The 25,759-nt window shown below is 40.4% G+C and overlaps 1 protein-coding gene across 15 annotated transcripts in view; it reads left to right on the top strand.

Annotated features, from left to right (window-relative positions):
* The window catches only part of LOC131685024 (protein groucho), a 518,750-nt gene that overhangs the window by 300,268 nt on the left and 192,723 nt on the right, over positions 1-25,759 (top strand). For all 15 annotated transcript variants that reach the window (XM_058968368.1, XM_058968365.1, XM_058968364.1 and 12 more), the window contains one exon: positions 12,216-12,279. In XM_058968368.1, coding sequence (XP_058824351.1) covers positions 12,216-12,279 — 64 coding nt within the window. The remainder of the gene's footprint in view (positions 1-12,215; positions 12,280-25,759) is intronic.

Below are 25,759 nucleotides of genomic sequence, written 5' to 3'. Positions count from 1 at the left end.
GTACGGTAGCAAATTGATATTTTGAGGGTTGTTTTGCTGTACATTTTGGTGCTCGCTTACGTTTATGATAAATTACGTTGTTTTACTTTAGGATACAGTTGACAGTTGAGCTAGAAATACCCATTTTTTGTGTCAATATGAGTGTTGATTGTCGTAACTTATTTTTGGTACTTAACGGTACATTTTGTATGTCCTGGCGTTTGGTTTTAGTGAGTGACCGCTTTTTTATTATGCGACTTATTGTCATCGCAACAATTCTTCAAAATATTTTCGAGATATTTGGAATTTTGCTCAAACAAAAACAGTAAATTTGCGTGATTATGCTCTTTTTAAAAGTTATTCGCGTTACCCCATCATAAAATGTCAAAAATCTAATGGTTATCGTTTTAAAGACGTAATAGAAACTTTTCCAGTGTATTTGGATCATAGAGAAGCTTTCAATAAAAAAAAATTCCTGGCACATATTTTTATAGTTCTTACTATTTGCAGTAAAAAAATACAATTTTTCTTTTTGAATATGATTCTAAACGCTATTTTAAATCAAAAAGCTTATAACAAAAATTTTCTGAAATATAGTAGTTCTCGAGATATTTCAAATTTTGTTTTAACAACATAATTCTTTTGTTTTATTTCGACCTTTTCAGAAGTTATTCGTGTTTCTCCGTCAACAATATTAAGTTTTTCAAAAGGCCCGTAACATTTCCTGTAACTTTCTCTTTGACATCAAGGTAAAATTGTAAACCATTTGAAAGCTATACGAAAACAATCAAAATACTATTCAACCATAGGGTTTTATTATTAAACTAAATAGTTCGATCATATTTGGTTGTTTTCATATAGCTTTCAAATGGTTTACAATATCACCTTAATGTCAAAGAGAAAGTTACAGGAAATGTTATGGGCCTTTTGAAAAACTTATTTTTGTTGATGGAGAAACGCGATTACCTTTTGAAAAGATCGTAAGAAAACAAAAGAATTGTGTTGTTGAAACGAAATTTGAAATATCTCGAGAACTGCTACATTACAGAAAATTTTTGTTATTAGCATTTTGATTTAAAATAGCGTTTAAAATCATATTCAAAAAGAAAATTGTATTTAAATAGTATGAATTATAAAAATATGTCAAAAGTTGTTGTTAGGAAAAAAAAATTATTGAAAGCTTCTCCATGATCCAAATACACTGAAAAAGTTTTTTTTACGTCTTTAAAACGATAAACATTAGATTTTTGACATTTTATGATGGGGTAACGTGAATAACTTTTAAAAAGGGCATAATCACACGAATTAACTGTTTTTGCTGTGACAAAATTCCAAATATCTCGAAAACTATCGAATTTTGGAAGATTTTTGTTAAATACATTTTGATTTAAAATAAGACTAAGAATTATATTCTGTAATAAAATTACAGTTTTGTATGTCAATTAGTATGAAGTTTAAAAACATATATAAAGTTATTGTTAGAAAAACTTTTTTACCGATGAGTTCTCCATCATACAATCACATTCAAAATATTTCTTTTCTCTTTAGGTTTTCTTTTCTAAAATATAAGAAATTAGAAAAAATGGGTTTTTTTGCAATTTATATTTTCAACACAAATTTTTGTTTTTGTGAAAAATGACACAAATATTATTTCAGTGTATATTTTTTTCGAACATAAATATTAATTCCCTGAAACTCGTTCTCAGAAAGTTTTGCTGTATAAAATACAGTAATCGAACAAAAAAATGAAATTAATGCAGGTACAAATGTTTACGCCCTTTTGAAAAATTGCTCTTGTATCAAAATGCAATATTTTATCAGAGAAAATATTTGAGATTCATAAACCGAACACAACTTCAATGTTTCATTCGAATCGACGATGGTCATATTTTGTGGTCGGCCGGTTTCTCGTGGAATCCCTCTATTGGCACACAACCACTAAATGAGTTGAAAAACTCTATTTGAGTTACATTTGTGCAGGGCAAATCTCCGGAATTAACTTCACAACTATCTGGCAGCGCTGTACGTCTCGTATTAGCTTCCTCGCTAATGGGGCTGCCAATTGATTTGGAGATACTGGGCGCAGCTTTCGCTGTTGTCATTATTGCCTGATCTATAACCATCAATTTGTCAACCGAGTTTAGATGATGGTATTATTTGCTATGTCGTATTGGATGGCCGTAGATAAGTTGTTCCTGTACTTGGTTTTTTGTTACGTGCAGCTTGATCACAGAGCGGTCACGTACTAATTTACCCTGGATATGTGTATCGCTGGCTTTGGTTCTTTAAACAGACTGATGGAATGTAAATGGATGTTGTAAACAAATGCTGATACATACTTGTGTGATTGATAAACTGAAAATATCACATGCTCTCTTCCGTAGAATCGCATTGCACTTAACTTTTATTGAGCACCCGAATAAAATTTTATTATACTCTGAGCTTACTATCCCTGCGATTCTCGGTTAATACTAATTCCATTATTTTGTTTCGTATGTAATCGGACAACTTCCCAATTCTGTACCTTGAATTCATCGTAGCTTGGAGCGAAGTGTTATTAGTGCAAATGGGAATTATTTTCTCCCAACAGTTCCCTGTAATTCCTAAGCTATAAATTCCTACAAATTCAGTGCAAAAAACGTGCAAAAAACGCACAATCGATGTTTGCTGTTACAATTTTAATTAACTTCAGAGCCTACCCAAACAGACTAAAACCTTCCAAATCCAGTGATTCACTGATGATCCATGTTAAATAACTACAATTTATCCCCTAGTGAATCGAAACAAAACAAAACACACACCCGACATGGCCAAACATCAAAACCAAACACACAGTGATCGTATTCAGCAGCCTGCCAGTTCCACCTCGTGTTTTTTATTCGATTTGCTTTGAAACACTCCACCCTATCAAAAAAGTAGCAGCAGAATCAAAAAAAAAATCCCCCTTCGTTCACTGCACCACACATTTGAATCGAAAATGCGCCAAACGGAACGTATAAAATCTGTTGAATATTTAATTTAGCACATTTGCGCAAATATTTGCCGATGATTTCCTCCTGGTGTACATATATGGGTGGCGGCTATTTCTGCCTAAAAAAAAATCCACACCCGAAAGGCAAAACTCCCTCAGGACTCGCCCGCCGAATCCAGTTGCGTTGGCTACTGAGTCACTGTTGCCGGTAGTTATAAGCTGTAGGTACCTGACAGTTTGCAGTGCCATACACCGACCGAGCGAGCCCTCGAAATCGACATCAGCAGTTACTGAAATATTTTTCGATTTTTCACCCCTGCTGTTCTGCACGGATCTCGCCGCCGAATAATAGATTCAGTGTTTCAGATCGAGGAACGGCTTCGAATAGGGACTGTGTGTGAGGAGATGAAGTGTCTACTTTGGAATGTAATATGATCGGGACAAATTTGATTTTTGTTTTTTAATGCGAAATTAAGTTATTATTTTTACGATAGTCGTTTGGGTGGAATTTGAGAGCAATGATGCTTAGGGGATGGAAAAATAATAAGCAACAAATTGTAGAATAATAAGATCAATCGGGATTCGTTCATTTTTTATTGCTTTCCATATTGTGGTGAGTCTATTGTATGTATTCCCGATCAAAATGAAATAATCGAAGTATTACTGATTGTGATTTTCGTAAGAAAAATCATCTAGAAAAATGTATACACAACAGTGACACAAAAAAGCAAGAAACGAACAGGAATATTCAATCGTGAGCATCAAAAAATCAGTAGCGATGACCACATGAACTTATATAAGCTAACACACTGAGTCGTTTCAAATTAAAAAATTTTACAAAAAAATCACAAACAAAATATATCGAAGCATTAAAAGAGTAGACATCTTTCATAGCAATTTGTAATGGTCTTCTGATCGAGTGCTTTTCCCATTGTTATATGTTAAGCTACGAAAACTCCACCGATCGAAAAGTGAACCGACAATCTGTCCTCATAACAACCACAGCTGAAAAATACACTCGGAACCATCCTGTGGTGGTGACGGCGGCGATGCTCTAACTACAACAGGGGACCAGGAAGCCGAAGCAAAAGAGCAAATTCAATAAATTACTTATTTCTTTATCGCATCATTGAGTCCGGAACGAGTCAACTACCACCACCACCACCCGCAACGGATTGCCATTACGATGGCTTCCTCGCTGCGCTGCAGCACATCCCGCCCCTGACACTGACCTGACCGCCTTTCTGTTTCCTGCCTTTGAGTCCGTATCAATTTTGGTGTTGTATCGAGCTACGTGACTTGTCCGATTCGGTGGGAAGTGTTTTCCGTCAATAGCTCTGTGTCTCGTTCCCTCACTCGCCTCCCCCTCCCCGTTACAAACCCTTATTATCCCTAATGGGCGGACAGAGTTTCGCATCCGATCGAGGACTGACTGCCACAGAGCAATTTTCCAGGGAGCTATTTTTCCCAACGACCGACCGACATGGCAGCAGGACTGACTCTCGGACTGAAACCAACCACCAAAGCGTCTGCTTTTGTTGGGAAAACATCGGAGGTGAAAGTGCGGTAGCAAACTATCGTACTAAACTCAAACAATCAAACAACCCTTCCCGGCAATTTCCCGGGCACACGAGCGTGGGTGGGGGGGGGGAAACATACAATGGCAGTGTTTCTGGGGGATGAGTGCGCGCGCCTCACTGTACACTCGCTCACTCACTGGCACTGCTTGGTTGGGCCGGGAAATTTACACCGAAAACAGGAGCTTGCCATACGAAAATGTGGTAAACGGTTGCGGTCAGAAGATTGGGTGTACATTTTCGCATTATTGTTATTGCTTTGCTGTTCGGTGTGCCAACGGGATAGGGAAGGGGGCTGGGGTTGGCGGGACTTCTAGCTCATCGTCCTGGTGGGTTTGCTCACTTTTAGTTCAGTCCATTCGACACATTCAAGCTGAAATGGTTTTGATTGCAATTTTGCAGAGATTTCCGTTTGATATCTTGCAGGTTTTGTGGTTGGGGCAGAAATTGGAAAAAGTTGCTGGAGGAACATCGCATAAATTATTGGGATTAGCCAAAGTTTTAAAAATGACTGACACTCATCTGATAAAGAGTATGCAAAAATCAAAAACAACTCAGTGTCAATTAATAATTTATCAAAAAATTATAGAAAATAAGTATTAAATGAATTGCGAATAATGGTTTTTTCATTACATAACACAATGGATCGCCAGCCACGAACTCGATGAGCTACGTGTCGATGGTGAAACACTTGAAACAAATCAATATCTTTTTTGTTTAGCCTAATCAGCATTAGTTCAATGCTGTCTTCCTCCTAACTTATTTTGACATGTGTGACCTCCAGTTTATTTTGGTATGCCTGATGATATAGTGCTGGTATAAAGTCAAACGGTGTTTCGAACCCTCCCCCCCCCCCCCCCCCCGAGGGATGGTTAAGGGTGTGGTCTGAGGGAAGTTTAAAGCAGAGATGAGTGGGGTGTGCGTGCTCAGTAGAGGGTAGACCCCGAGCTGCGTCTCTCTTCGAACTCGGAAACTTTATCTCAATCGAAAAAAAAAATTTATCTGGGATTAGGTTGACGATTTTCAGAGCGATTGCATATGAGAAAGGCAAAATGTGTCAAAATCTGAAAAGATAATTTGTGTAAAATTTTTTTTGGGATTGCATCAAATCTTGGTGGTTCATGCATTTAAAAAAAATTGACATCAAAAATACAAATTCCCTTTCTTTGGACATTTTTAGCTCCTACTTTTATGGACTCAGGAAACGTTGTAGGTGGCCAATGTGGTCAAAGTGGTCAAAGAGATTTTAGTTTATGTTTAACTTTCCGGAAGTTGCGCTAGTGCACTGAGTGCACGCTGCTCTGAAAAACTAGCGAAATCGTCTTAGAGCATCAGCGGCTGTTAGTTCAGTGGGCCATATGCGCGACTTCCGGAGGGTTAATGATCTAGACTGGCAAATCCAAGTAATTTTGCAATTAAAGCTTTTAAGGGGTCATTCACAAACAACGGTAAATAGCTTCGAGTGTAGTAAAAATAGAGATTTTAGGTCTTCAGTAAAGTTGTTCGCAAAAACAAGTTCTTTGACTTTTCTGACGACTTCATATTGTTTTTCATACTTCGATAAAAATTGTAGTAATTATCTCACTTCAAGGGGGATTAATCACTATAACTATATCAGCAAAATAAAGGTCTTGGATCATTATAAGACATCCCAGGAGACATCATTGCTGTAAGCTTTACCGTTTTCGCGTGAATATTTTTTCGCACGCTTTTGGCGAAAAATACCATTGTGCAGGGGTCGGAAGACCAGGCGAACCCAAGAGGCAGACACCCGAAGACGCTGTTGCTGCCGAAGGGAAAGACCCCACTCAATGTGGAGAAATACGGGAAACAGCAAAAACGGAAGGAGAGAGAAAAGTGGAGCAGAAGAGGAAAGAAAAACCATTGGCTCGCCAGAAGGCACCGAACGGAGAAACCGTGCTCTCCAAAGCCGCGCCGACGTATGCGGATCAGAGAGAAGCTGGAGCTGAGGGATTTTGGGAAAATCGTGGTAAGAACCAGGCGTACCCAAAAAGGTGACTCTTCGAGTTGAAGGAGGATCCCATGGCTAACAGCTCTGCTAAGTAGGAGATCAGTACCAAATCATTGGGTGAAGAGACAGAATTTAAAGCCTTAAGCCAGGAGACGGTAATTGCGTGCAAGGAGCTGGATGAGATCACGATGGAAGACGAGCTGAGAGTACTGAAGCAGTACTGTAATCTATGCTAGGTGCACGTGACGATCCGGTTAATGAAGGGGTACGGAGGAACTCAGAAAGCGATGATTCGTTTACCGGTAACCACTGCTGTCAAGGCTGGAGATAGGCAAAGTTACGGCTGGAGGGTAGAGTATCATGGGTATCATGGAGAGCCGAGTGTACGAACAAGCGGAGAAAGTGTTTGGGCTTTGGACACTTGGCAGGGGTTTACAAAGGCCCAGGGCCGGCGGAAAGCGTGGGTAGTATTGGTTGTACTACCCACTCGAAAATAACCGAGTGGGTAATTACCCACTCGAAAATAACCGAGTGGGTAATTACCCACTCGAAATTTTGAACCATTTCAAAAAATTTAGATGCACAACGCATGTATCTCGCACTACACACACTTGAAAACATCGATGTACCACAATTCCATTTGCATGAACGAACGCGATTTAATTTAAATGTAATGTAAGCGTGTGCATTGCGAAAAGGGAAAAAAATCCTTACTAATGGACCCCTCACCCTATGCTTTTTACCCACTCGGGCGTAAAGTGTTTCGCCGCCCCTGCAAAGGCCCGGGTAGATCCAGGATGTGCTGGAAATGCGGTGGAGACGGGACATCTTACGAGAGACTGCGCACAGAGACCCCACCACACGGTAATGAAGATTACCCAGATAAATCTGAATAACTGTGACACAGCACAGCAACTGTTGTGGCAGTGTACGACAGAAACAATGTGTGACGTCGCTTTGATTACAAAGCCGTATCAAGTCCCCCTTGATAACGGTAACTGGGTGGCGGATAGATCGGGAACGGCTGCGATACAAGTTATGGGCAAATTCCACCTTCAAGATGTGGTTCTTCCTGGTACGAAGGCTTCGTAATCGCCAAAATCAACGGCGTCTTCGTGTGCAGCTATTACGCTCCTTCAAGACAGTAGAGCAGTTCAGCCTACTGCTGGAGTAGTTGATCGGTCGGAAGCCGGTAGTCATTGGTTCTGACTTGAACGCCTGGGCTGTGGAGTGGGCAGTAGAGTAACCAACACAAAAGGGTGTATCTTGCAGGAAGTTCTAGCGAAGTTTGTGCAATGAAGGTTCTGTTAGCACATTTTGGAGAGACGGGAGGAAGGCTATCATCGACTTCTGTAGCCCTTCATTGGCGGCGAATATGGGTTGGAGAGTATGCGAGAAGTATACGCATTGCGACCACCAGACGATTCGCTACCGTATCGGCCAACGGAACCCTGCTCCAGAAAAGGAGAAGAATGACCGGCGAGTGGAAGTGGAAGGCAAAAGCCTTCAATAAAAACTTTCTCGTTGAAGCATTTCAACAAGACGGCGGGACCGAGAACGTGGATACGGCTGATCTAACAAGAAGGATTGTGACGCCACAATGTTGCGAAAACTGAAGCCACGTAATAGAAGGCGTCCAGCTTACTGGCGAAATGAGGCACTCAGTACGCTACGCGTTGCTTGTCTCAGAGCCAGAAGGCGGGCTCTGAGAGTAGTATCGAATTCACATAGAGAGGAGCGCAAGGCAGCGTTTCGGGAAGCTCGAGCCGCTTTAAAACGGGAGTTTAAGCTTAGCAAGTCAGAATGCCACAAGGAGCTGTACCGAGAAGTAGACGACGATCCTTGTAGACGACGCGTGCCCAGCAGTGATGGCGAAAATGAAGGGCTCGTCGACGTCAGCCGAAATGTGCCCGAGTGAACTGAAGATAATCGTAGAGGGTCTCTTCCCGAAGCACGAGTCAACTACCTGGACACCAACACCGTATGACGAAGCAGGAGGGGCAAACACGAACGAGCGACAAGTACCTAACGATGAGCTCGCAGAACCAGCGAAGAGATTAAATAATAAAAAGCCCTCGGTGTGAATGGAATACCAAGCGTGGTGCAGAAAGCTGCTACCCTAGCATAACCCGGACATGTTCAGGAGGGTGCTGCAGAAGTGTCTAGATGAAGGAAACTTCCGCAAAATGTAGAAAGTACAGAAACTGGTGTTGCTATCAAAGCCAGGGAAGCCACCGGGTGATCCGGCTTCGTATAGGCCTATATGTTTGTTGGATACTCTCGAAAATCTCTGTGGACTTTCGAAGACGCAGTTCGGATTCTGCAAAGGAGCATCTATAATGGAGTCAATTCGGACAGTGTTCGAAAGTACCGAGAAGGCATCTAAACAGAAGCGAAGAGATCTGCGGTACTGCGCGGTGGTTACGATAGATGTGAACAATGCATTTAACAGCGCCAACTGTGGAGCTAGCACCGCAGCGCTGCACAGAATGAAGGGAATCCGACTATCTATGCCCGATCCTGAAGAGCTATTTCCAGAGCAGAGTGTTGCTGTACGAGACGAATGAAGGGCAGAAGTCAATGCGAGTCACAGTGGGCGTTTCTCAGGGCTCCATTCTAGGTCCAACACTTTGGAACTGGATCTACGATGGAGTCTTAACACTGGAAAGTGATCAGGAATCGTAGGTTTCGCGGACGACGTGTCACTAACGGTGATGGGTGAGACACATGAAGAAGTGGAGGTGTCGGTGACGAGCGATGTCAAGCTGCCAATAGCTCACCACAAGATGGACGTGTTGTTGGTCAGCAACTGCAAAGTGGTGCAGCGGATGCAGATCGACGTCGGAAGGTAAGTGGTTACATCGAGGCGTACACTGAAGCAATTGGGAGTGATATTCGACGACCGGTTGAGCTTTAAAAATCACGTCGACTACGCCTGTGAAAAGGGGGCGAAGGCAACGAACGCAATAGCAAGAATTATGATAAACGTCGGCGATCCGAGAAGTCATCGATACTCCGATATGGGGTTTCTGCCTGCGCTGAAAACCAAGCGGAACCGTGAAAAGCTGAACAGTATATTCCGGTTGATGGCCGTACTAGTCGCGAGTGCTTGCAGAACAATATCGTCGGAGGCAGTATGCGTGAACTTCCATTTGACGCAGTTTTTGTCCACGCACGTATACTTCTAGAAGTTATTGCATCGGTTTGGACATGCTTCGTCACTCCTTTGCCCTGAGTGTGTTAGCGTGCAAGAGACATCGGAACACGTGGTCTTTGAATGCCCTAAGTTCGAAGAAGTTTGTAGGGGTATGCCTGGCCTGACAGTGCACAATATCGTTGCATACCTGGGACGGTGTCAACAGAGTGGTTACGATTATACTCTCCTAGTTGCAGAGGAAGTGGCAAAGGGACCAACAAAGTAGCGCCATTGGCTAGAAAGTCGTCGTGAAACCACAAATCGGGATTCGAGAGAAACTCCGCCGCCGGGGAACTCTTCGTCGGTGTAGACTAGGCCCACCGCTGGGAACTAGTTGAGTAGTACGACGCGACGTAGCACCAGGTTCGGGTCGTCGGGGCGCCAGTGAACCAAACATCAGGCTTCATCCAGAATCGCCGAACCGACCTCGACACCCTACCGGGTAACTCGTGAGTAGGCTAGATCCACCGCCGGGGATTAAACCGAGTAGACTGCGTAGAATAGATAGCAGTTGGTCGTCGGGGCGCCAGTGACCCGGAAGCTACGCTTCACCCGGAATCGCTGGATGGACCTCAGCACCCACTCGTTGGCCACTTTGAGTAGCATAAGTTCACCGCCGGGGAATATATCGGGACGAAGCGATGAGCTAAATGGCTCACGGAAACGAACATCGGTAATGGGAGAAATCTACCGCTCGGTTTCGGGAGAATCTCTCTCTCTCCGGGGAATTCTCCGTCGGTGTAGACTAGACCAATCGTCGGGGACTAGACCAAGTAGCTCACGAAAAAGATATTAGTAAAGTCGGAAGCTGAACGGCTCATCGGGAAAGTGGAGCGAAAAGGAACGAGATGGGTACTAAAGGGCCTAAAGGAATTGCGGTGCTAGCCACCACAACTTCTTGAGCCCAAGGGCTCAAAAAGTTGTGATGCTAAAACCAAAGAAGAATCGGTATCGGGACAACTTCCTTCGCCGGAGAACTCTCCATCGGCATAAGCTAGATTCACCGCCGAGGACTAGACTGAGTAGACCGCGACGAGACATCACCAGTCGCGGGTCGTCGGAGCACCAGCGAAACGGACGCCTTGCTCTATCGTAATCGCCGAACTGACTTCGACACCTGGCTGGTTGGCTCGGTTTCGGGAGAACTTCTCTCACCGGGGAATTCTCCATAGGAGTAGGTTAGCCACCGTCGGGGACTAGACCGAGTGGTTCGCGAACAAGTCGGAAGCGCAACGAGTAAGTAGTGTAGAATGGTGCAATAAGGAAGTTGCGCTGCTAAATGGCACAAGGAAGCTAAGTCGTGGTGCCGAAATGTTCATAAGAGAGCCGTAGGGCTCGGCAAATTACATAATCTGAAGTTTGCCGCCCAGATTGTCTTAGTAGGGGAAGAGCACTTAATCTCGACCCACAGCTAGCTTTCCGACTGCCATGCAGAAATTGCCAGTCTGTGTGGATGGTGGAGACCTGGTGGTATGCCGAGGAGCAGTACCCTAACCCTACTGAACCAACTAACTACTAAGTAGTTGAATTAGAGTGGGTGATATGCACATAAGAACCCCTCCCCGAAGAAATGCGGTAAGGTAGTGCCGGGGAGGAGTCAGGTTCTGGGCAAGAGCAGTGGTTTTTAGCGGGTCGCGTGGTGGCAGCCCAAACCCGTTCCCTGAGTAGGATTTTTTACATTTTTGGCTGCATTCACATGGCTTTTTTGAAAGTTTTTTTCTGCTCTAAAAACGTGCACAAATACTCACAACACTGACAAATATTTTATGTAGGCCTACCATGTCTACATTTCCTCCTACAACGTAGAGATCGACGGCGTCATCACCCACTAGCTTTAAATGCTATTTAAAAGCCGCGTAGCATCCGGTCCTACTGTGCACCATGGGCCAAATATCTGTATTTTTGGTATGAAATCCAGCAATTAAAAACCCACTGAGGAATTCCACGAAGATCCGTCCGAAAATAATTAAAATCCTGCCCGACCAACTACCTAGTGGAGTCTCATGTGGCATATGGTACAGTTAGTGTTGGGGTGAATAGTAAAAAAATTGGTACAAGCAACAAAAAAACTCCACAAAAGCATCAAATTAGTATCAGAATACCTTAAACGTGTTATGATTGACTCAAAATGTGCATATGTTAATTAATTTTCTGGCGAAAACATATGGAATCCCTTTATTCAAGGGTAGAAAAACTAGTAACTTATCAAGTTTCTTTACTGCAATTGTTCGAAAAATGTGTTTTAATTAGCGACAACTAATTCTATTTCGATCGTCTCCCCATCCCCTGAGTTTTGAACCGCCCGGCGGTAAACTGTTCACTTAATTCGCTTCCTAACAACGTCGAACAAATTAAATTTCAAATCATTCTCCTGCCAAAGTTACCAACTTTGTGCAACCCTTTTCGAAAACAAGCGCATAAATCTTAATTAATTCGCCCCATTTTCCAACCCCTGCTCAAACCATCTCTCTATTTCATGCTCTCTTTCTCCAACTCTCACTCTCTCTCTTTCTTCCACAGATTGAAACTGGAATGTGATAAACTCGCCAGCGAGAAAACCGAAATGCAGCGACATTATGTCATGGTAAGTCCAAGTTTGTAATTGTTCTTTCCAACCTACTACTGTTCCATGTCCGGGCACCGGGGGAATAAAGAAAAAAGACACTCAATCCACCCACCATCCTTGCCTCCACTCGTGGGATTCGTTGATTGTCAGTTCAGTTTCATTTCCAGCTAGCAAACGAGCGCCCGGCAGCACCACCACCCCACCACCCCAACCATCGAAGGATCCGCAGGCCACAGAGGAAAAACGAACGACCCTAATACCGAAACATTTATACGACTCATTCTTCTCAATTGCTTTATTTTATTAGTCTCCTCTTTTGCCGCCTTTCAACAACAACAATGGAACATCCGAACTAGACCAGACCGCAATCTCTCACCCTTCTCGCTTATGTTATGGCAGCATCAGCAGCAAGTCCTTCTGTCACATTTTCAATCTCAACCAGAATCCAACCCGTAAAACCACCCACATCTCCTCCCGCCATGGAGCGCAGCTACAGCAGACACACATACAAAAAACACCCACACCCACGGACACATTAACCGACTGACTGCTTTGCTGCTCCTGTTTCTGACGAGGACGACGATGACGACCCGACTCGAGAGTGATTGGAGAGCAGGATAAAATTCTGTCTGTTTGGCCAACACCATTCCTTCGCCGCTGCTGCTGCTGCACTAGGAGCAAGTCATTATCGTCCTCTCTTCCCCGCCCCCCATACACTATTGCCCGTGGCGCTAGGGAAAGCTGTTTTCTGGCAAACTCAATCAGATCAAGTTTTCCGTCCTCCAATCACCAACCACCGACTACCGCACCGCAGTCATTGAGTCCGTTGCATTGGCATCTCCCCAATCAACAGTCGTTTCAGTTTACCTACTCGTCTACGTCTACTTAGTTCAGTTTCTCGCTCACTTCAGTTCGGCAAGCACACATACACTAGAGCGCACACATACACACACACACCACCACCACCCACCCCTACACAGCCACTGACAAGTATACACTCTTAATCGCTCTCGTTTTCTCGTCGCTCGGATTGTTAACTCCGAAGGGCGAGGGTTGAGGACGGAGCGAAGCTGGTAATTGGTATTCCAATCTTTCTCTCCGTGCAAACAATTTCATTTTATTATTTTATATTTATTATCAATTAAGAGGCACATCCATACTGTTGAGTGGAGAGTACTCGACTGCTCTCCGTTCGTTCGTACGTAACTACACGTTGGTAAATACGTCGGTGTACACTGCGCTGAATGACGGTGCGTTTGTGTTCATTATTAGGTAAGAGTGAGATCCGCCATAAAGGATGCCGGGATGCATGTCAGTATTTAGGCAAATTAATTTTGTGGAATGAGAATTTTGAATTGAGGATGATGCAACCTTATAAGAGACACAGGTTTATATTGATAGTGCCTTTGTTTGGGGGAGTGTATATTGGAGGTGTGTAAAACATATTGATAGTTTTGATTTGATGAAATCAGGACATTTCCCAAAGTTGCTGAGAATTTAGAAGTACGTCATAAGCTGGTAGTTGCGAAGGTGTATCGCTCTTCATTCGTTAGTAGAACATATGATTAGTGTTCCCCGCCTATCATTCTTTTAGGATGAATGATTCATGAAAAATAGAAGCCCACTGGGATCGCTTTAAATAAAGTTGAAGGCCGTTGTATAATTTTTCCTTTTTCGATTTTACTTTAATTCGTATTTTTCCGGAGACATTTGATTCGTTTGTCACGTTAAATGGGTTGAAGCAACAATTTTTCAACATAGATCTCGAAGATACGATACGAAGATCTGTTGTGCAAAGGAACCGAGCCATCGGCGCAAGTTTTCACTCGTTTATTGGCTTAACAGACAACGGAATCATTGGCGTTGATCGCAGAGCAGTGGAAGAGGCATTTCAGCCCTATCAAACTGGAGGCTGCCCGAATCGGACTGACTATAAACTCTATAACTATAGAGACAAATTACATGGTAGTTGTCGACGAATTCATATGTCTTAGAAACACTAGAGATATACAATAACGGTGCTAGACGCGAGGTAAAAAGGCAAATTGCGGCTGCGAATAGCAAGGAATATTCTATTGTTTACGTAATCAGTTAATGTCCCATAGCCTATAGACGCGCACACAACTTCTTCTGTACAAATTATTGATATTCCCTGTTCCTCTGTACGGCTATAAGACATGGGTGTTGAAGGAAGCAGATTATCGAATCCTTGGTGTGTTTAAGAGCGAAACTCTGCGTTCAATTCTCGGAGGCACGAAAGAAAATGGATAATGGCACAAACACATGAACCATAAACTGTACCAAGGCTGATAAATCCTGGAAGAATACAGTGGGCTGGACATGTGGTGCGAATGCCGAAAGAGGGCCCAACTAAAGTTATACTCAGCAGAGAACCTGAAAGATGTTTCTTTTCTCTTAAGGTTTTTTCTTGACAAAATTTAAAAAAATTAAAATTTTGGGGTTTTGCAATTTAAATTTTGATCATGAAGTTTTGCTTTTGTAAAAAATGACACAACAGTTTTTTCAGTGTATATTTTTTCGTGTCGAAGCATTCATTCCCTTGTAACTCGTTCTCAAAAAGTATTGTTGTATAAAATTTGGTAATCGAACAATTTTTTTTTCGAAGATGCCACATTTAGAAAATTTACGCCTTTTTAAAAAAAATCTCTTGAATCAAAATCTTATTGAAAATGTTTCTTTTCTCTGCTTTGCTTTCTTTGACAAAAAATTGAGTTTACTTGCAATTTAAATTTGTAACTTTTATGAAAAATGACAATATTTATTTTAGTGGTCATATTTCGTGGTCGACCGGTGTAATAACGGGTGTTCAAAATAATAAAAGGAGAATTTTTCAGTCATGTCTTGCGAATCTTGTCTAAAAACCACATCGTGACATTTCAGCCATGCGTCACTAAGCCGTGCGCTGAATTGCGCGCCTGCATTTGTGCAAGTGAAAAACCGATTTGACGTTTATGTTTGTTTTGTTCGCACTCGTGTGCGACACATATATAGCAACAAATCGACGAAACGCTAGTATATCTCGGGATAGACAATAGTTAAAAAATAAAAAAAAAATCAACATAATTATTTTTGATTAAAAACGTAATTTTTATTCTTCAAAAAACGTCAATGAATATTGGAGAATGGGACCTTGTCACCCGTACGACGCAACTTAGTCGCGATGCTCTCGCAAGAGCGTTGGACGGCACTGACGTCCATCTTCCGGATACAATTCCGGAGCCTGGTGGACAACTGCTTCGTATCCTTGACGCTACAATTCTTTTTGTACACTAAAGCAATGAGGGAGCCGATAAAATCCCCAATGGGACGGCACTGGGGCAAGTTGGTCGGATTCCTTTCTTTCGGTACGTACAGTACAGTTTTTCTGCTTAAGATACTCCAGCATCTTCTTGGCGTAATGGGAAGACGCCTTGTCCAGCCAGAAGACGTACTTCCCATCCGCATGATATTCTTTCAAGAATGGGAGAGGAATTTTCTCAAGTGGGGCCGACTTGTTGCTGGAATAGTAGCTGTCATTTCCTGGAATGTGGGTCTTCGAGAGCGGAAAGTAACTTTCGTCGCCCAGCACGAACGACATCTCGCGGTAGTTCTTCATCATCCACTGGCACTGCGATTTCACGATCGCTATCTTCTCTTCCGTGTACTCGGGAGAACGAATCTTCTTCCGATAGATGGTCCTTCATCTTGAGGGTTCGGTGAATCAAGGTGTGGGAGCAGTGATATTTTCGGCCGGCGTCACGCAAACTCGTTCCGTCCTTGTTTTACGAACAGCTTTTTCAGCGATTACTTCTTTTCCTTCGTCATTATCTTCGCCAGACGGCCGATACAGGCCTTCCACTCCACGCTCAGGGATGCCATGATTCGGTAAACCCTTACTCATGGGCCCGTTTTCGTCTCGAAAGTGGTTTACCGTAAACATTTTTCCACGATGGTAATGCGTTTCGTAAAACCGTACAACACGTTCATGGAGTGCTTGCTGTTTCGACGCCATCTTTGATTGATCTGACAGCACCCGAGCGAAAAGAAAAATGCCGCCTATTTCTAGGGAGTCCAGAGAGCAATTCTCTTGGAGAGAAAACTCTTTAATTTAATGACAGAAACGTATTGGAGTCATTATCATTTTTTATTGAACTCCCGTTATATTTCTAATTGAGTTTTCGCTTTATTCACTCTGCTCCAGAGTACGACAAACAAAACTCAACACACTCGAATCTCCCAATTGTACTATCCGATACCTTTTGAATTCTCTCGATAGTACCACGTTATTTCATTTTCCAACTCACATTGAAATTGAAAAGAGAAAGAGGCGTTCGTATGTATGTAGCATATGAATGAGCTGTAGTCTGTTTGCAAGAAACTTTGGCAACCGAACAAATCAATGTCGATGAAACATTGATTACGTGTGTTTCTCCTTGGCTTAAATCGTCTTTCAATCCGGGATCCGAAAAATTTCCTTTGGTACATCTCAGAAGACACATTGAAGTTTTTATGTATTTGGTTTATTGATTTTTCTCGGTGAAATTAAAAAAACAAAACCTTCTTTCTTCGTTGTTACTTTACGTTTCAGCCTACTACGCTTCAGCCATCGTCGGACGCCTACAAACATTGAATAATTATTCGAAATAAATGTTTGTAGCCGTTCGACGATGGCTGAAGCGTAGTAGGCCGAAACGTAACGTAACAACGAAGAAAGGTTTCGTTTTTTAAATTCACCGAGAAAAAAGCAATAAACCAAACACATAGCAATTTTGCGGTGACCAATAAAACCTAAATACATTGAAGTTTTGGTGACTCTTCTTCTCCTGGAGTTCTCTTGCTAGTGGCAGTTTTTCGTTTTACTGGAAATCCATTTCATAAAAAGGAAAATGGCGAAACATCAATAACTATCGTGGAATAACCTCATTGAGCGCTCTCTCGAGCTGGTGATTATGGAGCCCCTTTAAGATCAATACAAGTTCCTAATAACTTTACTTTTCCATCTCAATCGGATCGGAAGCTAAAATCGCTCTACTTGTTAGCAGTGCAGTGAATTAAACGAACGTTTCTACATACAGTCTGCTATCTACATGTACTGCGCCAGCAAAGCAATCTAACAATAACAGTTGTCCTAAGCCAGTGTGAACAATAAAGCACCGTCACTTTCATCGATGCGGCATTGATCGTTTATTTAAAAATGAGTGAAATTCAGCAGCACAATTTGAACGATCTTCGGTACAATATAGTGATTGTTTGTCCAATTCGCCCTTGTGTTCGCGAAGTGGAACAATTAATAAAGGCGCATACTCGTAATGCGGTACTGATAGCATTTAAAACTTTGGCCATGGCGACAAGTTTGGCTATGGGAAACAACATGCAACACGTCGTTGCGCATGACAATGTTAGAATCAAGATACCCGCTCAGATAGACGATGATAAGACTGATGTGCGTCTGGACGATCTATCTCCGCGTACTACCAATAAATTCACTACGACCATCATGTCGGAGCAGTAACGGTGAAACCTGGAGAAACTTTTTTCCAGGTATATCCTATGGTGTTCGTATCGTGAGAATACCAGTAACGAAACCTATTCCTTTATATCTGAACCTTCAATACGAATTTCGTGTAAGCAAATCGCAAATCACGCTGTGCACATATGAAGGCCAGATCTCTACGTGCCACACCATGTGCGAAAGTCGCGCTCACACTGGTACTACCAACACCAACCTATCCGCCGGTTTTAATATAGCAATCGATAAAATGGAGAAATTTGAAATCAACGGTAGGTTTTGCAACTGTTTCGATCCTAGCTCTCAGAACGAGAGAAAATGGTTTTCATTGGAGATTGGCAGATATAGCGCAGGGAACTAGGAACTAGGGAGCTACTTGGGACCGTTGATGTTTCTGATTTACTTCAATGACGTGTATTTAGTGCTGAAAACTCCTCGCCGGTCCCTGCACAGACGATCTCATAATATTTGGTCTCATTTGCTCAATTCAGGATATCCGATTTCTCCGACAACAGCATGGAACTTTCGCCGGTCGTGATGTAGCAAGAACTGCGTGTGTGTCCAAATCCGAAAAAAGCACGGTGATCGAATTCACACGAAAAATTTTCTGGTAGAACTCTTCCTCCCAGACCCACAGAATTTTTTTACTGCCAAAGCTTTTCCTGCCAGACCCAAGAACTTTTGAACTGCCGAAAACCTTTGGATAAGACAGAGTCGATTGAGAGGTAACGGGGGGAAGCAGTCCCCTTTCGACTGTCCTGTTTTTTTACTCGCTTCATATGGTCACCCTATTCTACTGTCACATGCTCCTATTGTCATCATCATCGTGACCAAATAATCTGTTTGTCAAACCATGGCCGAAATTATTTCATACTTGATCTTAGGCAGCCAGTCTACACCTCTGAACCTTTACAATATCTAACGACTAGAAGGAAATCATAAGAATCCATGTGAAGGCCTGCAAATTTCTAGAACATTCATAAACATGTTTGGTCGTTGTACAAATTTTAGGCGGTGTCTGCAAATTGTACGAGATTCCTTCGAACTTCTACAATCACTACAATTTTCCAAAACAGTTTCCTGAAACAGTTGTTCTACGAACTTCAGCGAAATATTTCAAGAAAGACCTTCAAAGATAGTCTTACGAAATTCAGAAAACTTCAGCAAGCTTCAGGAATGGCCGGTCCTGAAAACTGCAGAAAAGTCCTACTAACTTCGAGGGGTTAAATAAGTTTACTTTCGAAAAGTTTTCCGAAGTTCAATGAAATAGAAATGTTTAAGGGTGACTACCAAGATTATTGTTGAACGTATCCTAAAAAATCAAAATTTTCGAAATTTTAACTTTGTATTCCATATAGTCTTTGGGCAGTTTCAGAACAGCAGCTCGACTGAGGCTCGTACTGATCGCAGGACGAGGCAAACGCAGCTAAAGAAGTGCCTCTTCTCGAAACCACGATTGTGAAATTTGCGGCCGTAATTGAAAAAGGATTCAGCATTTAACGCGATTGAAGGTTAATTTGGTAGCTTATTGGGACCCTTTTCATATTAATCTCGATTCAAATTAATCATCTGCAAGGGTATTGACCTATTTTTTTTGTAAATTTTCTGTATTTTGCATAGCAAAAATACTTAAATCTCCATTTTCAGGATTTTTTATTCGTTTATTGGCGCGTTACCATAACTTAGTCGTGAATATTCAATTCAAAATAAATAAAAAAGCACTTATCCTGTTCATCGTGTCCTGTTGAGCCAGTATGCTACTGCGTGTTGAGATCCACCGTCACTTGGATGTCAGTCAGTCTGTCCGTTCTCGCGTTACCGTTCACGTCCACTTCGTCTTCGGTACTGCTTTCTTGCTCTTCACTATCGATGGTTCCTATTTGTTTCTGGATATCACGGGTCGCTGTTGTAAATTCGTTTTTAAGGGCAGTTGCTTCTATACTGGAGGTGCTGGATGTTGGTTTGGAGATACTAGGCGTATTAGTTATTAGTTGATTGTTTGATTGATTTTAGCAGCATATGAACAAGTCGAATGGTTAGTGTTGACCGTAGTATTTACTTCCGTTTTACGCATATTTGTCCCATGTATATATGGAATTCCATAGAACATGGGACAAATACACTTATAACGGCAATATAGATTTTATACACACATAGGAATCTGACCAAACTTGGCTCACAGCGTTATTTGCTTACATGTAAAATCTTCCCCTCATTTGGCTTCAAAAGTTTGGTAGGGAGGGAAAGGTTTGGTCATTCGTATTTCCACCATATGTTTTTCTAAGTATAGTAAAGGACGGTTTTCACTCCTTCGTATTTCGTGCATGAATCTTTTAATGTGCTCAGGGGCAGGGTTACCATATTCACAGATTTTTCTGTAATGTCACAGATTTTTTTCATAATTTTTGATCACAGATTATTTTTCGCAAATGGCAGATTTTTGGCATTTTGATTAAAATTTCACATATTGCCACCGATTTTCGGAAATATTGTGATTTTTCACAGATTTTTTGGAAATATAGCACACACTTTCACAGATTTTTTTCGATTTTAGTCATCACAGATGGTTTTTAGATTTTTTTTACCGGAACACAGATTTCAATGTGGCATCACTATTCAGAGGTAGTGTGTTTACGTAACGCAAAAATTGCCCAAAGTTGACTCTACCTCCCCCCATGTAAAAATTTATCTTATCTAGTACGTAACAAATTCCTTGAAAATTTTTTTTCTTCAGTAAAAACGTACGTAACGTAACGTTCTAACTTACTCCCCCTCCTCCATATGACACAACATCACACAATATGTCGAACCCCTTCCCCCATCTCTAAAAGCGTTACGTTAGTGATGAATGGTCCCTAATTTAATCACCACTCAAACAAACAGGAATTTTGGTTTAAATGTTGTAACATTCAACGCCGTGTTACACGTTGCTCTTAGCAAAGAAGTTTTCTGGCTGCTCTAAACTTCTAAACGATATCAATACAAAGATTCTCGCGTGATGGATCTGCGTGTAGGCCACGTCCTCGTGATTTAGCTCTATTTTCATTTCTTGCACTGTAAATCTCAGACAAGTTTGCTTAACGGGGTTCTCTGCTGTCTTCTGTCGTTTGTAGATCACCACTATCGGTTGCATATTTTTGTACCTCATTGTTGAGTCCCGATCAAACCTCAAATCTTCTCGCCGACTGTACAGAAAAGAAGTTAAAAATTGCTCCAAAATAGCAATATCAGCAAAGTAATCGATTTTCCGTCACTTTGTTACTTCTCCACTGCACAAACGGTACGGTGTGACCATCGGAGTGAGATGAACCTGAACAACTGGTCAGATTTGTTTAATTATTTAGTAAAAATATCGCTATTTTTCTCCATAACAGTTTTCCAAAATTGCATTTTGCTCTATTTTTATGATTACTAAAATAAAAAAAAAAAGGACGCAAAAAAAATTGACAAATCGTTGCAAAAATTTTACAATTCGAAAAATTAAAAAAAATGTCACGAACCGAATATTGATATCGGAACAATATTTTTTTGAAAAGTTTTACTCGGCAGCAGTTTCAACATGAATGTAATCAATGACGTTACAAGGTTGCCATTGTTTTTTCTCTGGTCTTTAAAATGAAACTTTAAAAGCCAAAACATGTAGCTTAAAAAATGTTCAAAATCTATTCAGGAGATACTTTGCAATTTTTTCCACAAAATAACAGCACAATTTAAATTTTAAAAAGTAGAGGACCCCCTTAGAGTCAACCATAATTGTATTTTTCCGTAGAACGCAGTACTTTCTGTTGTTGTTGATTCATATCATTGCGTAGCCGGTGGCAACGATACTGTACTGTTTGTGTAGTGGAAAAGTATCAAAGTGATAAAAAATCGATTGCTTGCTTTACTGATATAGCATCAGCGGAGAAATTCTTAGTGCTGTAGGCGACAAGCAAGACTGAGATGCATAAATATGCAATCGATGGCAGTGATCTACGAATGGCAAATTTAAATAGAAATTGTACGGTGAAACTACGAATCGAATAGCCGTTAGGTTAGCGACACTTACACAACTAGCCAGTTCACGTTTTGCCGCAACATTAAACTTAACAAGGAAACACAACGTTTTTTATAAGTTTTGTAGTAAAAGTTTTAAATTTTTCAGCAAATCAGTGTCCATAACTCCAGTATTAAATCTATTAATCTATATTTTTTAGAATCCTGAATAAGGGTAGCATGGATCAATCCAAACGATGACAGTAAAAAAAATTGTTACTATCTTTGTCTACTTCACGACTCAAAAACCGTAAACTTTCTTCAAATGTACTTCTGCCCGATCAGAAATTCACATCAAAATTATATCAAAATTAGATATTATATCACAGGAAAATATATATCTCAGTTTGATATAAAATATAGCTGGATAGTTGTTAAAATATCAAGTTTTTATACCAAGAAAATGTATCGGTTATATCATACTATATCTCAATCTATTTTAGTATAATGTATGTTGGTTATATCTTGGTTTGATAAAATAATTATATCACACAAACGGATATTTACGATATTTTATATCTAAATGAGTAAATATATCTGAAAATATCAGAATTATATCACAAAAATCCATTTTTTTAAATTATTTTTAATTAATAAATCAAATATTTTCTTGTGAAAAATAATTCATTATTCTCAGCAAGCAATTTTGCAAAACGTACATTTTCTTATATATTTACATTCAAACATATTAAAAGACAAGACCACTAGTAATGTGATTTGGAGCCAGTTCTTGGGAGGATCCATCACTGGTGGCATTGTTATAGCTCTGCCAAACTGTCTTGGAAAGATAATATTTTATTGTACATACTATGTTGAAAAGACACGATATGGTTGATATAAATATTGTTAAGATAGGTACGATCTAGCCCCTCGATCTCTAGAATCGTTGCTTCATTAAAAAGTCAGCCTCTAAATAAGGCGTTGCATCAACAGAAATCATTAGATGTAAGAGAAAACCTAGATGTAAACAAAAGTGAAATTAATCTGCATTGATTGCTACATCTAACGTGTTGAGTGCTAATCTACAAATTGAATTCTTCAAGGTAATAATTATATTTAAGAAAGTGTTCTGTGAATTCCATCGAACAGTGTTAACACCAATTAATTCCAGCTTTAGCAACAAGTGATTTGTCGTGTGGCCAATATCCCACAAGATCCTCGTGCGAGGCGATTAAGATAGGGCAAATAGATTGCTATTGGTGGTACACTGCGTAAGGAGAGACATAACCTTGTTATCAGTAGAATAACCCGTGAAAATTATTGTAAGTAGATTTAAGGGTTTGGTTTACTTGTTACTAAAATAAAATATTTTTAGTTTGAGTCGCGCAAAAGCAAACGGACTGCGAAAAGTTTTTACAAATATGGTATATTATTTGATATCATTATTGACGAATCAAAACATGATATAATTTTAATTTAATTTTAATTCGTTCCAAACGACATATATCAAAATTATATGGTTATTTGATATAAATATCAAATCGAGAAATAATTTTGATATATTCTTGATATGGTTTTCTGATCGGGTGTACTTCTCCAAAAAAAACTGTAGAATTCAGAGTCTTTAATAATAAAATTAAACATCCAAAACACCCTTAGCAGCTTACCGGCGTGCAGTGGTCCAGAACTGTGAAAAACTGACAAAAAGTATTCATCTCGAGAATTTTGCATTTTAGAAATGGGATAAAATTTAAAGACAAGAGAAGTCTCAGCTTTTTTCGTTAAAATAACTAAAGGGGAACCCATCTCGTAGTTAGATTTAAAATCTAATTTTTCAAAAAGTTTATGTTCAGGATCGGCAAAGTTGTAGGAAATATCAAAACAAAAAATGCTGAAGGCATTAGGTGTCTTTTTCTGCTTTTTATTGCAATAGTTTCTTTATGTAGATAGTCTAAAAGATATTTTTACTTTGTAATTATTTCTTCAAGCTTCTACTGGTTTGAAATTTTCTTCAAAACAGTTGGAAACAATAATACATATAAATTTCCCAAATGATTTTCGAAATTTCTCAAAACAATGGGGTAATATTATGAAATAATCTGACTGCGCATCAACATGCTTCTCATTCGACTAGCGAACGATGAATGAAGCACAAGAATACATGCAAAATTAATATAACTACCCAATATTTGATTGTGTCTTAAGTCCATATTGATGGCTTTATGTAAAATAGACTAGAAAATTTCGGTTTTTCTGAAAGATTTTATAAAAATAAGCATAATCTGTTTTTATAAAATCTTATAGAAAATTTCCTAGTCTATTTTAGACAGAGTCAGCAATATGGAGCACCTAAAAGATCTAATCGAATAAAGGGGAGTTATATGAGTTCCGCGTATGCTTCATTCATCGTTCGCTAGTTGAATCAGAAGCATGTTGATGCACAGTCAGACGGTGGGGTAAGTAGGGCAACCTAAATTTTCGTCGCTCATTTGAAGTTTCGCATGTATTTATGTGCTCCATTAATCGCTCGCCAGTCGGATGAGGAGCATGCTGATGCGTGGTCAGATTATGCGGTACGAAGAAGGCAATCAGAATTTTGTTCTTCTAGCAATTGTTGCAAAACAGTTACAGTAAAGACCCGTTTTTTACAATTCGTTTTTTTTACCAGGCTCGTTGCGTGACCTTAACGAAGCCTTTCGTCTTTTAAATATCTACAACAAATGCATAATAAAGATCCTTTAATGTTAAAATTTTATGACTTTAATAATATATGGGCGACTAAAATTCTAATTCGTTTCTTCTACCGCACTATCTAGCCGCGCATCAACAAACTCTTTATTCGGATAGCGAGCGATTAATGAAGCACAAGAGTACATGCGAAACTTTAACTGGTCGACGTTGGGCTACTTACCCCACCGTTTGATTACGCATCAGCATGCTTCTCATTTGACTAGTGAACGATGAATGAAGCACAAAAATACACGCGGAACTCATATAACTTCCCAATATCTGATTGTGTATTAGGTGCTCCATATTGATGGCTGTGTCTAAACTAAACTAGAAAATTTCGGTTTTCCCTAAAGATTTTATAAAAAATAAGTAAAAACTAAATTTTAGAAAATCTTTTAAGAAAATCGAAATTTTCAGGACTATTTTAGACAGAGCCAGCCCCCAGAATAAATAATCGAATATTGGGATGTTATATGAGTTCCGAATGTATTTTTGTGCTTCATTCGTCGTTCGCTAGTCGAATGAGAAGCATATTGATGGGCAGTCAGACGCTAGGACGAGATGGCAAGCTCAATTTTCATCGCCCATATACTGTAACGCCAGTTATTTTTGCTTATTAATCTTATTCTGTATAATGATGGATCACTTTCTCGGATGAATGTGATTTGCATTCTTAATAACGACAGCAAAATCAAACGGATATCTTATTCGATCTCACCACATTGCTTCGAAAAATCAAACTACCGTTCCGGCTGAATGTTTGGATGCACTATGTTAGGAGGATCAAATCCCAACTTTTAATGTTCCACAGGGAGTTCACTTACAAAATTGTATTATCGTCAGTCTGCTTCCTCATCTCGTACAGATCAGAAATCAAAAAGCGCACCGCTTACGAACAGCATATAAACAAGAAAAAGCCCTACCCGCTCAGCTCCACTCTAGCATGCACGTGTAACTTATACACACGACACAGTCCCGTTGCCCCCAATTGCAAGTGAAATGAGTGAATTACTAAATAAATTTTGTCCATTATGGGAGAACACAATCGCGATTAACTTTACGCAGACCCGTCGTAGAGCTACAGTGCACGAGATGGAACAGTTGATCAAGGTGAAAATGGCAGTTGTGCTTACAGAAGTGTCACACATACAGCTACATCATACGAGGCGTGTAGTAATAATGACTTTCAATTTCTTAGCCGAGGCAGAAAGTTTCGTAGTGAAGAAAAACATGTAACACGACGAATACGAAAACGTCAAAAACAAGATCCCCGTGTATACGGAC

The sequence above is a fragment of the Topomyia yanbarensis genome, chromosome 2, assembly GCF_030247195.1.
Source record: "Topomyia yanbarensis strain Yona2022 chromosome 2, ASM3024719v1, whole genome shotgun sequence".
Classification (NCBI taxonomy): Eukaryota; Metazoa; Arthropoda; class Insecta; order Diptera; family Culicidae; genus Topomyia; species Topomyia yanbarensis.
The sequence above is the reverse complement of the archived record's forward strand: the minus strand, read 5'-3'. Positions and strand labels throughout refer to the sequence as shown.